The 12,081-nt window shown below is 44.8% G+C and overlaps 1 protein-coding gene across 4 annotated transcripts in view; it reads right to left on the bottom strand.

Annotated features, from left to right (window-relative positions):
• LOC143774782 (cAMP-dependent protein kinase catalytic subunit alpha) overlaps window positions 1–12,081 on the bottom strand; it is a 49,820-nt gene that overhangs the window by 19,127 nt on the left and 18,612 nt on the right. The window contains exon 1 of one of the 4 annotated variants that reach the window (XM_077262546.1): window positions 4,453–5,033. The exons of the other annotated variants lie outside the window; for them this stretch is intronic. Within the exon in view, the coding sequence (XP_077118661.1) occupies window positions 4,453–4,600 (148 nt within the window). The 5' untranslated portion in view covers window positions 4,601–5,033. Of the gene's footprint in view, window positions 1–4,452; window positions 5,034–12,081 lie in introns of those variants that run through there. 4 annotated transcript variants of the gene reach the window in all.

The following is a 12,081-nucleotide window of genomic DNA, read 5'->3' on the forward strand; positions in this document are numbered from 1 at the left end:
GCATTGAGCAGGGGGTTGGACACGATGACCCTTGAGGTCCCTTCCAACTCTAACATTCTAGGATTCTATGAATGAGGACAAACTGTAATATGAGACAAAACCCATGGACAAAAGTTGCGCTGCCTTCAGGATTTTATTTTCCCCAGATTGTTTGCAACCCACTTTAATTCAGGCTACTGCTGGCCAGATATAAGGCCAAGTTGTTCACACTGGCATTTTTTGCAGTATATAGACCACTTTCGTATGCTGCATGATATCTGGCGCTATCTAATCATTGCTAAACCTTGTCCGTTTTTAGAGGAATTTGCAGGATGACAGTACACCATGACCATGTTATTAACCTGTTATATTCACCCAGACAAAGCCAAACGGTGGTTAGACAACCGAATCCACTATGGCAAGACAAATATAAGTGAAAGCAGATTCTTACAAAGTTGCCTACGGCGAAGGCTTGACAGCTCAACCATTGTCCGAGACCATTATACCTGGCAGTGGTAATGAGGAGCTGGAGAAAATGAAGAAAACTGGAAACAAATGGGTTAAACTGCACTGCCGTCAATGAACCACATTCACCGTGGTGTGTCCTGATGAAGAAGTTGTAAACTTCGAAACGCGTTGCCTAATAAATCGCATACTTTTGGATTTCCGTCATCTCATCATCCCTCGACAAGTTTTACCCATGTGTTTTCGGTTTCCTTGATTTCTCCTCGTGGGTCTACAGCAGCCTAAGCCTTAAGTGGTTGTGTGCACACAACCCAACCAGGTGAGCACGATTGTGCAAGACTATCCTAATTTTTACCCAGATAAGACACTATTGCGCCTTTTGTCATTTCCAGTTTCCTTACTGGAGAAAATGAAAGCTCAGCAAACAAACCTTCAACATGGGGTTGCAAATAGCGACAAACTACATCCTGGCTGTGACAGTGTAACATGTCCGCTGGAGGACACCATGCCATCACCACTGGAATGGCGACAGTCTTGGAAAGGAGTATGTGTCTAAATTTCATTGGGGCCACTTTGGCATTTAAAATGGATTGTCTGGTCTTCTGTCAAAAATCTGCAATCACTATGTAACTGCAAACTTCTGAATCCTGATTGCGCGAGCACCGCACACTGTCAGGATTCTCCGATACTACAGGCGAGAGCGGGCCGTAATGTGACCACAAGTATACGATTTGCATACTTACGGCCATGTTCAGAATAGTCTTGCTCAACACAAATGAATTGAGTGAGGCCGAGCACATAGACAAAAGTTTTGCCGTCAACGCTGGAGAATCCAGATAGAAGATGTAGAAGTCTGCAGTTACATAGAGCGGCTGCAGACTTAACAGAAGACCAGACAACCCCATTAACTGTTGCAAATTTCAGTTTTCAGCAGAATCATCGGCATTCAGACATTGTGGGAGAACTAATCACTTTAATTGTGCATCATCACAACATGGAGGATTACAGGAACAGAACACGGACACAAAACTACAGAGGTCATAGAATACAGGAACAACATGCACATAAACAGTTAACACAACACAAACGACCAGTTCGGCAAGCAACCATCTAATATGTATGACCGACTTAAGTCAAAAGTGGCCCAAAAAGTAAAAGATCAAGCAAGTACAAAGATACAAAAAAAAATAGCAAAGGCATGGGCCTAAATTCATCAAGCACTTTATACCTGGATTACGGAGTAAAAAGGCTAGAAATGTTGCAAAATTTTTGAGCAACTGAAAACTGCACAAAAATGTAGACTTTTGGCGTCTTTACAGCTGCCCCAGCCAACTCCACCAACTGCTGACAGAGATGGAGAAGACATGGCATGGGTAAGCCCACCTGAAATTCTTCCTAATTTACGCTACAAACCTTTTCTGACTCCGAATAGTTGTAAAATGCACCAATTTCATTAAAGTCGTATGCCTCTTACTGAATTTCACGCAACTTACTCCAGTGCTCCCTTCATTAAGACTGGCTTGCAATCAATCAAGGTAATTGAGATACAGCAGGAAGCAAAGTTTTCAAGCTCAAAATTAAAAGGAACACCATCTACACTACTTGCACGTGGAGGCATGTGGTCAAAACCGAAAAAATAAAAAACCTAGAGCAACTGCAGAGACCTGCAGCAAGATTAGGTGGCAGCAGACACTGAGGCTTCACTTTGGGTAAGGTGCAAATTAAACACGGAAGGTCTTAATGACCAAACTCCTGAAAAAAAAAAAAAAAAATACCACTGATTCAAAAGGTCAACAAAGTCAGCTGTAACATGCTCATACAGAAGTTTAGGAATTATGTTCTGAGGAGCAATGAAATACTGGAATGTTTCCCTTCCTTTTGTTCTGTAGGAGAATAAAGAACATTTTGAGAACACCTTGCCTATGATTAAGCATGGAGAAGGCCTGATGATGCCTACAGTAAAGCATGGCAGTGACTCAGTGATGATCTGGGGCTGTTCTGCTTCCTCTGACACTAGAAGCCTGCAACTTGTGAAGGGCAAGAGGGATTCACTCAAGTATCTAACTTTCTTAGGAGAAAACATTAAAACTCAGCATCACTGGACCTTTCAATAGGACACGGTTCCACCAAGTCTTGGTTTCAGAAGAAGCCCTGGAAGATTCTGGAGTCACTTTAGCAATAGAAAATTTAGATATGAAGAAGACAATTGTAGCAAACCTACGAATATTAGTGACTATTTCCGATGACGAATGGGCTAGGATTCCTCAGGAACACTATAAGAAAGCAGTGTCTGGCTATGCAGCACATTTGCAGCAGATCATAACACAAGAGGGGATCGACCATTTACTGAAGACGCTCGTCATGAATGGGGTGAATAATTCTGAAACCGCAGTAGGCGTTAAAGGGGCTTTCTCATCTTGCTAATTCAGAGAATTTGTAAAGTACTTGCAAAAAAACAAACAACTTTGCAATTTACTTCTTACCTCTCTGATCTCAAGAAATGAGGAATTTTAAATTCTCTGCTATACAGTTCATGGCCTAAGTAGCGGGCCAAATGGGCAGTGTATCCGAGGTGGCCCTGTTGCACTTGCGAGCACTTTGTTACAGATCAGTGGATTTGGCTAGCTTCCCTGCGCTCTTCTTTACTTTCAGAATGAATGGGACGCACAGTTCAGACGAGGGGCTCAACCATGCTGCCAGAGCGAACTGTCATTCTTCAGGAGTGCACTGCCACTCCTCAAGGCTGGGGAACAGTATACTCCTGAAGATTAATGATTAAACCCCATTAAAAGTGGAATTTTGTGCTGAATTTGGAGAAACCATATTTTATATTGGTTGCGTCGAGCCATTGACATTTTTCTTCTTTAATGGGTTTATTGCAATCTGAAGAAACTTTGACAATTTTGCTAGTAAACCTGATTGCAATGGAGGGTGAACCATTTTGATGGCCACTGTAGAGGGAAACCAAAGATTCCTTTTTTCAATAACATGGTGACTTAACTTTTTATGGTTTATGGCCGTCCAATTCAAAAACGTTGATGGGCTCCTGGAAGGGTCTAATTGCCTCCACGTGTCCATGCCTAGCATGGGCTAAGGAGGAAAAAAAAAAAAGCCAGCTATCTCTACCTGAAGGCAATAAACTTGCACACACCCCTTGTCCAAGGTCCTACAAGGTGACACTAGCAATGTGGCCGCCTAACCCCTGCAACGATACACTCCATAGAGCGTGCTGACATGGGCATACAGCTCCGACAACCCTGGCCCTGATCATACTGGCACATGATGGCAGCACTGACTGCATTACATAACCACTGACCCACCCTTACAGGCTATAGCCGCACCTGGTGGCGGCACAGACAAACCGGTTAAGGCAGCTGTGCCCGTCCAGGGTCAGGGCGTGCAGGTTTTTGACTAGGTTAGGTAAAGGTATTGACTATATCCAATGTGCAGCACTCTGTCCTGACTACACAGGGTGACATTGTGACACTGGTCACACACTGATAAAAAAACCCCAGTGGAACAATACAGGAAGCTGCAATGAAAGATTAAGCTACAGAGCATCGCAGAGAAAGCGTGTGACAACAGATTGCAGAGCATTGCACAAGCGGAAAGTTATTTTAACCAAACATTTAAGAGGGCGAGATAACGGCGGCATGCAGAGCATTGCGTAAAGTAGCTGCAGGCATGCTAGGACAATATAGGGCGGCTGTGCAAAAAGTACAGCAGAGCATTGCATGATACCAGGGCACACCAAGCACTCCGCAGGCTGTCAGAAGTGATTAAAACAATGTCATACTGCTAACATGGACACAAGCGGAACATTCTAACCCTCCAGAAAGAGCGGAGCACTCCGGGCAGAGCGTTGCACAATTTCAAACAATTTTATCTCGCAGGACATTGTGCCGTTGCCTTGCGGCATTTATGCAAATAATAACACCAAAGCCAAAAAAAAGTGCATTGCGCAGTTGATCATGGCTCCCTACCCCGCAGAGCATCGCGCACACTCACTCTCCCGATCCCAGCTCAGTACGTTGCTAGGCAGGCAGGGCGGCTGAGGACTGCTGGGGGGCGCAGGTTCCCTCCCCGGAGCTGGACTGCGGGGTCCACGGCTGAAGACCCGTGAAGCAAAGCTCTCCAACTTCTGCAGAGCCGACATCCTGGGACCACAACTCAAGTATGGACTAGTACAGGTGCCCTGACATTCAGGCGAGAGGGAGGAAAGGTAGACTGAGGGAACAGACAGGTTCTGAAGCAAAGTGTTAGTGGTAGAGAAAGGCGACGTGTGAGGAAATAAGGCGCTGGAGAAGGATGGCAGACAGTAAGGTGGCTCTATGGTGGGCAGGCATGGTGGAAAGAGGCAAAGCCGACAAAAGGACCAAGCTGAAGAAGACCGCAAGTAACACAGAACATGTGAAGAATTAGGGAGAGGTAGGAAGGGAGGGAGTGCAGTTCAATGAAGAAGCTGCAGGGCAAAGAGTGATATAGGAGGAACACACTAAGCATGGGAGACAGGAGGAGGCAAGACAGGACATGGAGAGACAGACACCACCGCTGAGAGAGAGCCACCAGACTGCCAAGCACCAAACCGAGAGTGCTTGTCCTCTTATCAGCCGGGTGCAGGTCTCTCCTGTTGACAGGGGGTGGAGGGGCAGTCTTGATAAAAAAAACAAAAAGGGGAGGAGAGTGGGCAGAGGAGAGGGACCTGGAGCAGGGAGAGGAGGGAGAGACAACTTCAAGGAGCAACGTGGTGAATGAACACAAAGAAGGTGAGAGGCTGAGGTCTGGACAAAGATGTGGAGGCTTCAGAGGGGCGTAAGAAGATTAAGCAGACCAGGCAGGGTGCAAAGGGGTGAGGTGGACCAGGCGGGGTGCAAGGGGGTATGGCGGACAAGGCGGGGTGTGGCGGACCAGGTGGGGTGCAATGGGGTGAGGTGGACCAGGTGGGTTGCAATGGGGTTAGGTGGACCAGGTGGGGTGCAAAGGGGTGAGACGGACGTGGTATATGACAGCGTGAGGCAGAGCAAGAGGGATAAGGTTGAACACACAGGGTATAAGGGGGTGAGACGGACCACATGTGACATGATGGGGAGGCTGGGCAGGAAGGCTGAGGTGGACAATATGAGGTATGACAAGATGAGGTGAACCACGCGGTATATGAAAATGCTAGGCCGCGCAAGAGGGCTGAGGTGAACAACGCGACACGGTTTATAAAGGGGTGAGGCAGGGAAGGCTGAGGCGGACCACGCAAGGCAGCAGGGAAATGAGGCGGACCACGTGTTCCATCAGAGGGTGAAGCCGGGCATGAAGGCGGAGGCGGACCACGCAAGGCAGCAGGGAAATGAGGCGGACCACGTATTCCATGAGAGGGTGCAGCCGGGCATGAAGGCTGAGGCGGACCACACAAGGCAGCAGGAAAATGAGGCGGACCACGTGTTCCATCAGAGGGTGAAGCTGGGCATGAAGGCTGAGGCGGACCACTCACAGCATGAGAGTGCTGTGGACCACATTTGCAGAAAGGGGAGACCTTTCTACGAAATGCAGTAGAATATTTAGCAGGAAAAAAAAAAAAATATATCGTGATTAACGTGAAGACCTCAGTTCCTCGCCATAGACAAGGGTGTCTAAAATAAAATGGATATATAGCCAAATCTGCCACATGCAAACAAAAAGGGACGGGGCCTCAAGTATAGCTGGGTCCATTGAAGCCAGATGTATGTATGGGGGATGCAACAAAAGAGAAAGACCACCAACACATGAAGTGATGACATGTAGAAGCAAAGTGGAGAAAACTAGATGGCACCATGAATAAAGTAAAGCAGTAGTCCTCAACCTGTGACTTACCAGCTTTTGAAAAACTACTACCCCCAGCAAGCCCTGACAAAATGCTTGTAGCTTTACAACAGCTGGAGTCACAGGTTGGAGATCGCAGATGAGGCGAATAAGACAGGCACGTAATTCAGTGACGGAGGGAGGAATCAGGGAAAGCAAGTGCTCTTGAGCGGAGTAGTTGGACTGAGCAGGGTCTGCCAGCTGTCTTCCTGCCAGGTGTCTGCTTTCTTATCTCCCTGCACTGCCTGGTACTACACACATGCATGTGAAGACCTTGATGTATCCACCTCATGCCTACAAGGAGGGCGGGGGTATCATTTGCCCCTACTCTACAGCATCTTGGGCGTCAGGATGAACACCACTGGTGGTGAAGGTTTAGGTTCTGCCATAAAGAAGGTAAGTGGCATCTCACAATTGGAGAAAAATGTGTATTTGCCCCTTTTCAGCTTAGATTATGTGATGGTAACAGGAGAGGGGACAAATGTTAGGACCCCTCTGACGACCTCACAGTCTGGTTTTTGCACCATGCCTTAACCCCTTTAATGACCCAGAAATTGTTTCTTTACTTCTTCCAAGAACTCTAAGGTTTTTATTTTTCTACCGACTTGGCCGGATGTAGACTTTGTTTTTTGTTCTTTTGTTCTTTTTATGCATTGTATGGTAAAAATGACCATGTAACAGGAGTCTTCAGGAGAGACCGAAGACGCCATTGTGAAACTAGTTTAGTTCTCTGGACATTTTTTTAGTCACTTCTCCATAAAAAAAAAAAATACAATAAAAAAGGTCACGAACTGTCACAGGGACCCCAAGAGAGGTATTAATGAAAAAATCACCTTGCCATGCACAGAAACAAGCCCTCACAAAGCTCCAATGATAGGAAAATAAAAGCGCCAATGAGCCTCAGAAAAATGTCGAAACACAAAAAAGTATATACCGTAAAGAACTTTGCGATCACAATTTTTTTCTTCATCACAAAAAAAAAATTTACATATATATTTTTTTTACATATTGGTGTCAATGATTGACAGTGGCATCTAAATGATTAAACAGCAGCAGTCAGAGGTAGCTCCGGTTGCTGCTGTTACAGGCAGATGTCAGATTAATAACAACTGGCATCTGTCACGTGCGGAGCGTGCTCGGCCACTGAGCCTGCAGCGTACACATGGACCCTGGAGTGGAAGAATTGCTCCTCTATACGCCAAGGGGTTTTTAACCCCTTAGTGACGGAGCCAAATTTTTAAAATCTGACCAGTGTCACTTTATGTAGTAACTCTGGAACGCTTCAACAAAGCCCAGTGATTTTGAGTTTGTTTTTTTTCGGGACACATTATACTTTATGATAATGGTAAATTTATTGTATATACTCGAGTATAAGCCGAGATTTTCAGCCCAAATTTTTGGGCTGAAAGTGCCCCTCTCGGCTTATACTCGAGTCACGGTTGGCGGCAGGGTCGGCGGGTGAGGGGGAGAGGGCGCTGAGGCATACTTACCTGCTTCCGGCGCTCCTGGCGCTGTCCCTGCAGTCCCACGGTCTCCGGGTGCCGCAGCTCTTCCCCTGTTCAGCGGTCACATGGGACCGCTCATTAGAGAAATGAATATGGACTCCACTCCCATAAGGGTGGAGCCGCATATTCATTTCTCTAATGAGCAGTAACGGTGACCGCTGACAGAGGAAGAGGCTGCGGCACCGAAGACCAGCTGTCCAGGGGAAGGAGCGGGACGCCGGGAGCAGGTAAGTATTACAAATTCACCTGTCCGCGTCCCACATGCCGGGCGCCGCTCCATCTTCCCGGCGTCTCTCCGCACTGACTGTGCAGGTCAGAGGGTGCGATGACGCATATAGTGTGCGCGCCGCCCTCTGCCTGATCAGTCAGTGCAGAGCGACGCCGGGACGGGACGCTGAGGAGCTGCAAGCAAGAGAGGTGAGTATGTCATTTTTTTTTTTATTGCAGCAGCAGCAATGGCACAGCTTTCTATGGTACAGCTATGGGGCAATAATGAACGGTGCAGAGCACTATATGGCACAGCTATGGTGCAATAATGAACGGTGCAGAGCACTATATGGCACAGCTATGGGGCAATAATGAACGGTGCAGAGCACTATATGGCACAGCTATGGGGCCATAATGAACGGTATGGAGCATCTATTTTTATTTTTGAAATTCACCGGTAGCTGCTGCATTTTCCACCCTAGGCTTATACTCGAGTCAATAAGTTTTCCTAGTTTTTTGTGGCAAAATTAGGGGGGGGTCAGCTTATACTCGGGTCGGCTTATACTCGAGTATATACGGTAAGTTGATATGTTTTGTGTTTATTTATAAAAAATATCAGAAATTTTAGAACAATTTTAAAAAATAGCAATTTTCAAACTTTGAATGATTATCCCTTTAATCCAGATGGTCATACCACAGCAAAACATTAACAAAAAAACTTCCCACATGTCTACTTTACATCAGCACCATTTGTAAAATGTTATTTTATTTTGTTAGCATTTTAGGAGGTTTAAAAATGTAGTAGTAATTTTTCATTTTTTCAAGGAAATTTACAAAATTTATTTTTTTAGCACTTATCCATGTTTGAAGTGGCTTTAGGGGTCCCATATACTGGAAAAACCCCAAAACTTATACCATTTTAAAAACAGCACCCCCTTACATATTGAAAAAGGCTGTCAGGTAGTTTATTAACCCTTCAGGTGCTTTACAGGAATTAATGCAAAGTGGATGACAGAAATGAAAATGTGTATTTTTACCACCTAAATGTCGGTAACTTCTGAACAGATTACTACAGCCGTCTGACTCTAAGGCCACTATTTGGTTGTGAAGTGCCATGGCAAACATCAGGACCACACAATCATGATCTGAGGGCACCAATTTGGATAAAGTGGAAGCTCTCACACTCTGTTAACCATTTATAATGAAGTAGTCACTATTTACAGCAGCATCTAAGGGGTTAAACAGATTTGGACGGTGCAAATACTGATCGTGGCTGATGCAGCAAGTTGTCAGCTATAGTGTACAGCCGACAGCTGCTGGATTGTCACCTGTATGGGGAGGCTATTCTCTTATATCTCAGGTCAGTTAAAAGACGTATTGGCTGTCAATAAGGGGTTAATGTAGAATGACAAGGTTATGAAACTTGGGGTTATTCTGTTTGGTAAAACAAAGGCTTAGGGGCGATCTCAAGGCAATGTACAAATATATGAGGGGATGGTACAGATATCTGTCTAATGATCTCGTTACACCTAGGTCTGCGACGATGACAAGGGGACATCATTTATCATCTACATCCAGAACGAAGCAGGATCAATTGTCACAGAAGATTCTTTACTGTAATATCAGTGAGACTATAGATTCTTTACTGTAATATCAGTGAGACTATAGATTCTTTACTGTAAGCAGAGAGACTATAGATTCTTTACTGTAAGCAGAGAGACTATGGATTCTTTACTGTAAGCAGTGACTACAGATTCTTTACTGTAAGAGCAGTGAGACTATGGATTCTTTACTGTAAGAGAAGGGAGACTATGGATTCTTTACTGTAAGAGCAGAGAGATTATGGATTATTGTAAGAGCAGTGGGACTATGGATTCTTTACTGTAAGAGAAGGGAGACTATGGATTCTTTACTGTAAGAGCAGAGAGATTATGGATTATTGTAAGAGCAGTGGGACTATGGATTCTTTACTGTAAGAGAAGGGAGACTATGGATTCTTTACTGTAAGAGCAGAGATTATGGATTCTTTACTGTAAGAGCCGTGAGACTATGGATTCTTTACTGTAAGAGAAGGGAGACTATGGATTCTTTACCGTAAGAGCAGTGAGACTATGGATTCTTTACTGTAAGAGCAATGAGATTATGGATTCTTTACCGTAAGCGCAGTGAGACTATGGATTCTTTATTGTAAAAGCAGTGAGACTATGGATTCTTTACCTTAAGAGCAGTGAGATTATGGATTTTTTATCCTAAGAGCAGTGAGACTATAGATTCTTTACTGTAAGAGCAGTGAGATTATGGATTTTTTACTGTAAGAGCAGTGAGACTATGGATTCTTTATTGTAAGAGCAGTGAGACTATGGATTCTTTACTGTAAGAGCAATGAGACTATGGATTCTTTACTGTAAGAGCAATGAGACTATGGATTCTTTACTGTAAGACCAGTGAGACTATGGATTCTTTACTGTAAGAGAAGGGAGACTATGGATTATTTACCGTAAGAGCAGTGAGACTATGGATTCTTTATTGTAAAAGCAGTGAGACTATGGATTCTTTACCTTAAGAGCAGTGAGACTATGGATTTTTTATCCTAAGAGCAGTGAGACTATAGATTTTTTACTGTAAGCAGTGAGATTATGGATTTTTTACTGTAAGAGCAGTGAGATTATGAATTCTCTACTGTAAGAGCAGTGAGACGATGGGAATCTCTGCCACATGATGTTGTAATGGTTGATTCACTACAAAAGTACAAGGAGGACCTGGATGCCTTTCCTAGATCTAATATTAATGGGCACGAGATTCTATTACAGGGCGTTGATCCAGGGAACCAGTCCAATTGCCATGTGTGGAGTTGGGAAGGAATTTTTCCCTAATATGGGGCAATTAGCATCTGCCTCATGGGGATTTTGACTTCCTTTGTATCAACATGTTAGGTTGTAGATTGAACTCGATAGATTTCTGAAATTTTCCAAGCTTAAAACTAGGATTATATGTTCAGCTATTCCATCCTGGTGCCTGACACAGCTCCCAATCCAGTTTTCCAGCTTTTGACATTAAGGCCATTTTACTACTAATCCATTATCTTGATTATAGGAGGCAAACAGAAAACCAAGAGGAAATGCAAGCGAACTGGGAGATAAAGCTCATCATATTAGCACCCAGAAGCCCAACGCTCCGATGCCTCGGGGCATTATTTAGCTTCTAGTAAACAGAGTTAAAGGGGGTTGTCCACTACCTGGACAACTTGGCATCCTCTATTGGTTCCTTAGCCTGCCCAGTTGCCTGACTCCCAGGGGTCCGGTAACCACTTCCAAGGCCTAGGTAGTCAATGAACCTTGAAATTAGCTCCTTTGCTTAAAGGAGTTGTCCACTACTTGGACAACCCCCGTCTCAATCCGGTGCTGGTGCTTTTCCAGCAATGTCAAAAGGTCATACAATCCCTGGGATAGCGAATACCGACACCGGAGGGGTGTATAACGTTATCACTTTACAAGGGGGGAACATCGGGATTGAGAAGGGGTTGTCAGAGTAGTGAACAACCCTTTTAAACAAAGAATCTAGCTTTAAAGGTTCATTTACTACCTAGCCCATGGAAGTAGGGAAGTAGGCAGCCTAAGGAACCAACAGAGGATGCCAAGCTCAGACTAGTACCGGGCTGCATACTTTGCCAGTCTGGCCATACATACAGTATATCTGTAGGAACACATTACTTATCTGTGGATTTCTATACAGTAGCAGGAACACGAGTGATAAGACAGGAGTCATAGTCTCATGGCCGGAGAGACAAGGTGCTGGAAAGTAGCCGCTCACATTGTAGGACCATTTTGGGAGCAGAAAGTGGTGAGATGTTCCAGCTGCCCACAACCATGTGTACCTGCTGGTCCACTGATCCATGGTGAGGGCACGTCCACACATTTACAAATTTGATCCACATTTTGTGGAATTTTTCCCACGTGGATATTGACCTACTGACCGTCACATAGAAATATTATATCCACTGTGAAGTCTCGATATGTGAGGGATCCATTTTGGTCAATGTCTCGGTTTTTGCAATCTATATCTCATCCATATTTCCTGTATGGAAAGATAGAGACGT

Source organism: Ranitomeya variabilis, chromosome 5 (assembly GCF_051348905.1).
Source record: "Ranitomeya variabilis isolate aRanVar5 chromosome 5, aRanVar5.hap1, whole genome shotgun sequence".
Taxonomy (NCBI): domain Eukaryota; kingdom Metazoa; phylum Chordata; class Amphibia; order Anura; family Dendrobatidae; genus Ranitomeya; species Ranitomeya variabilis.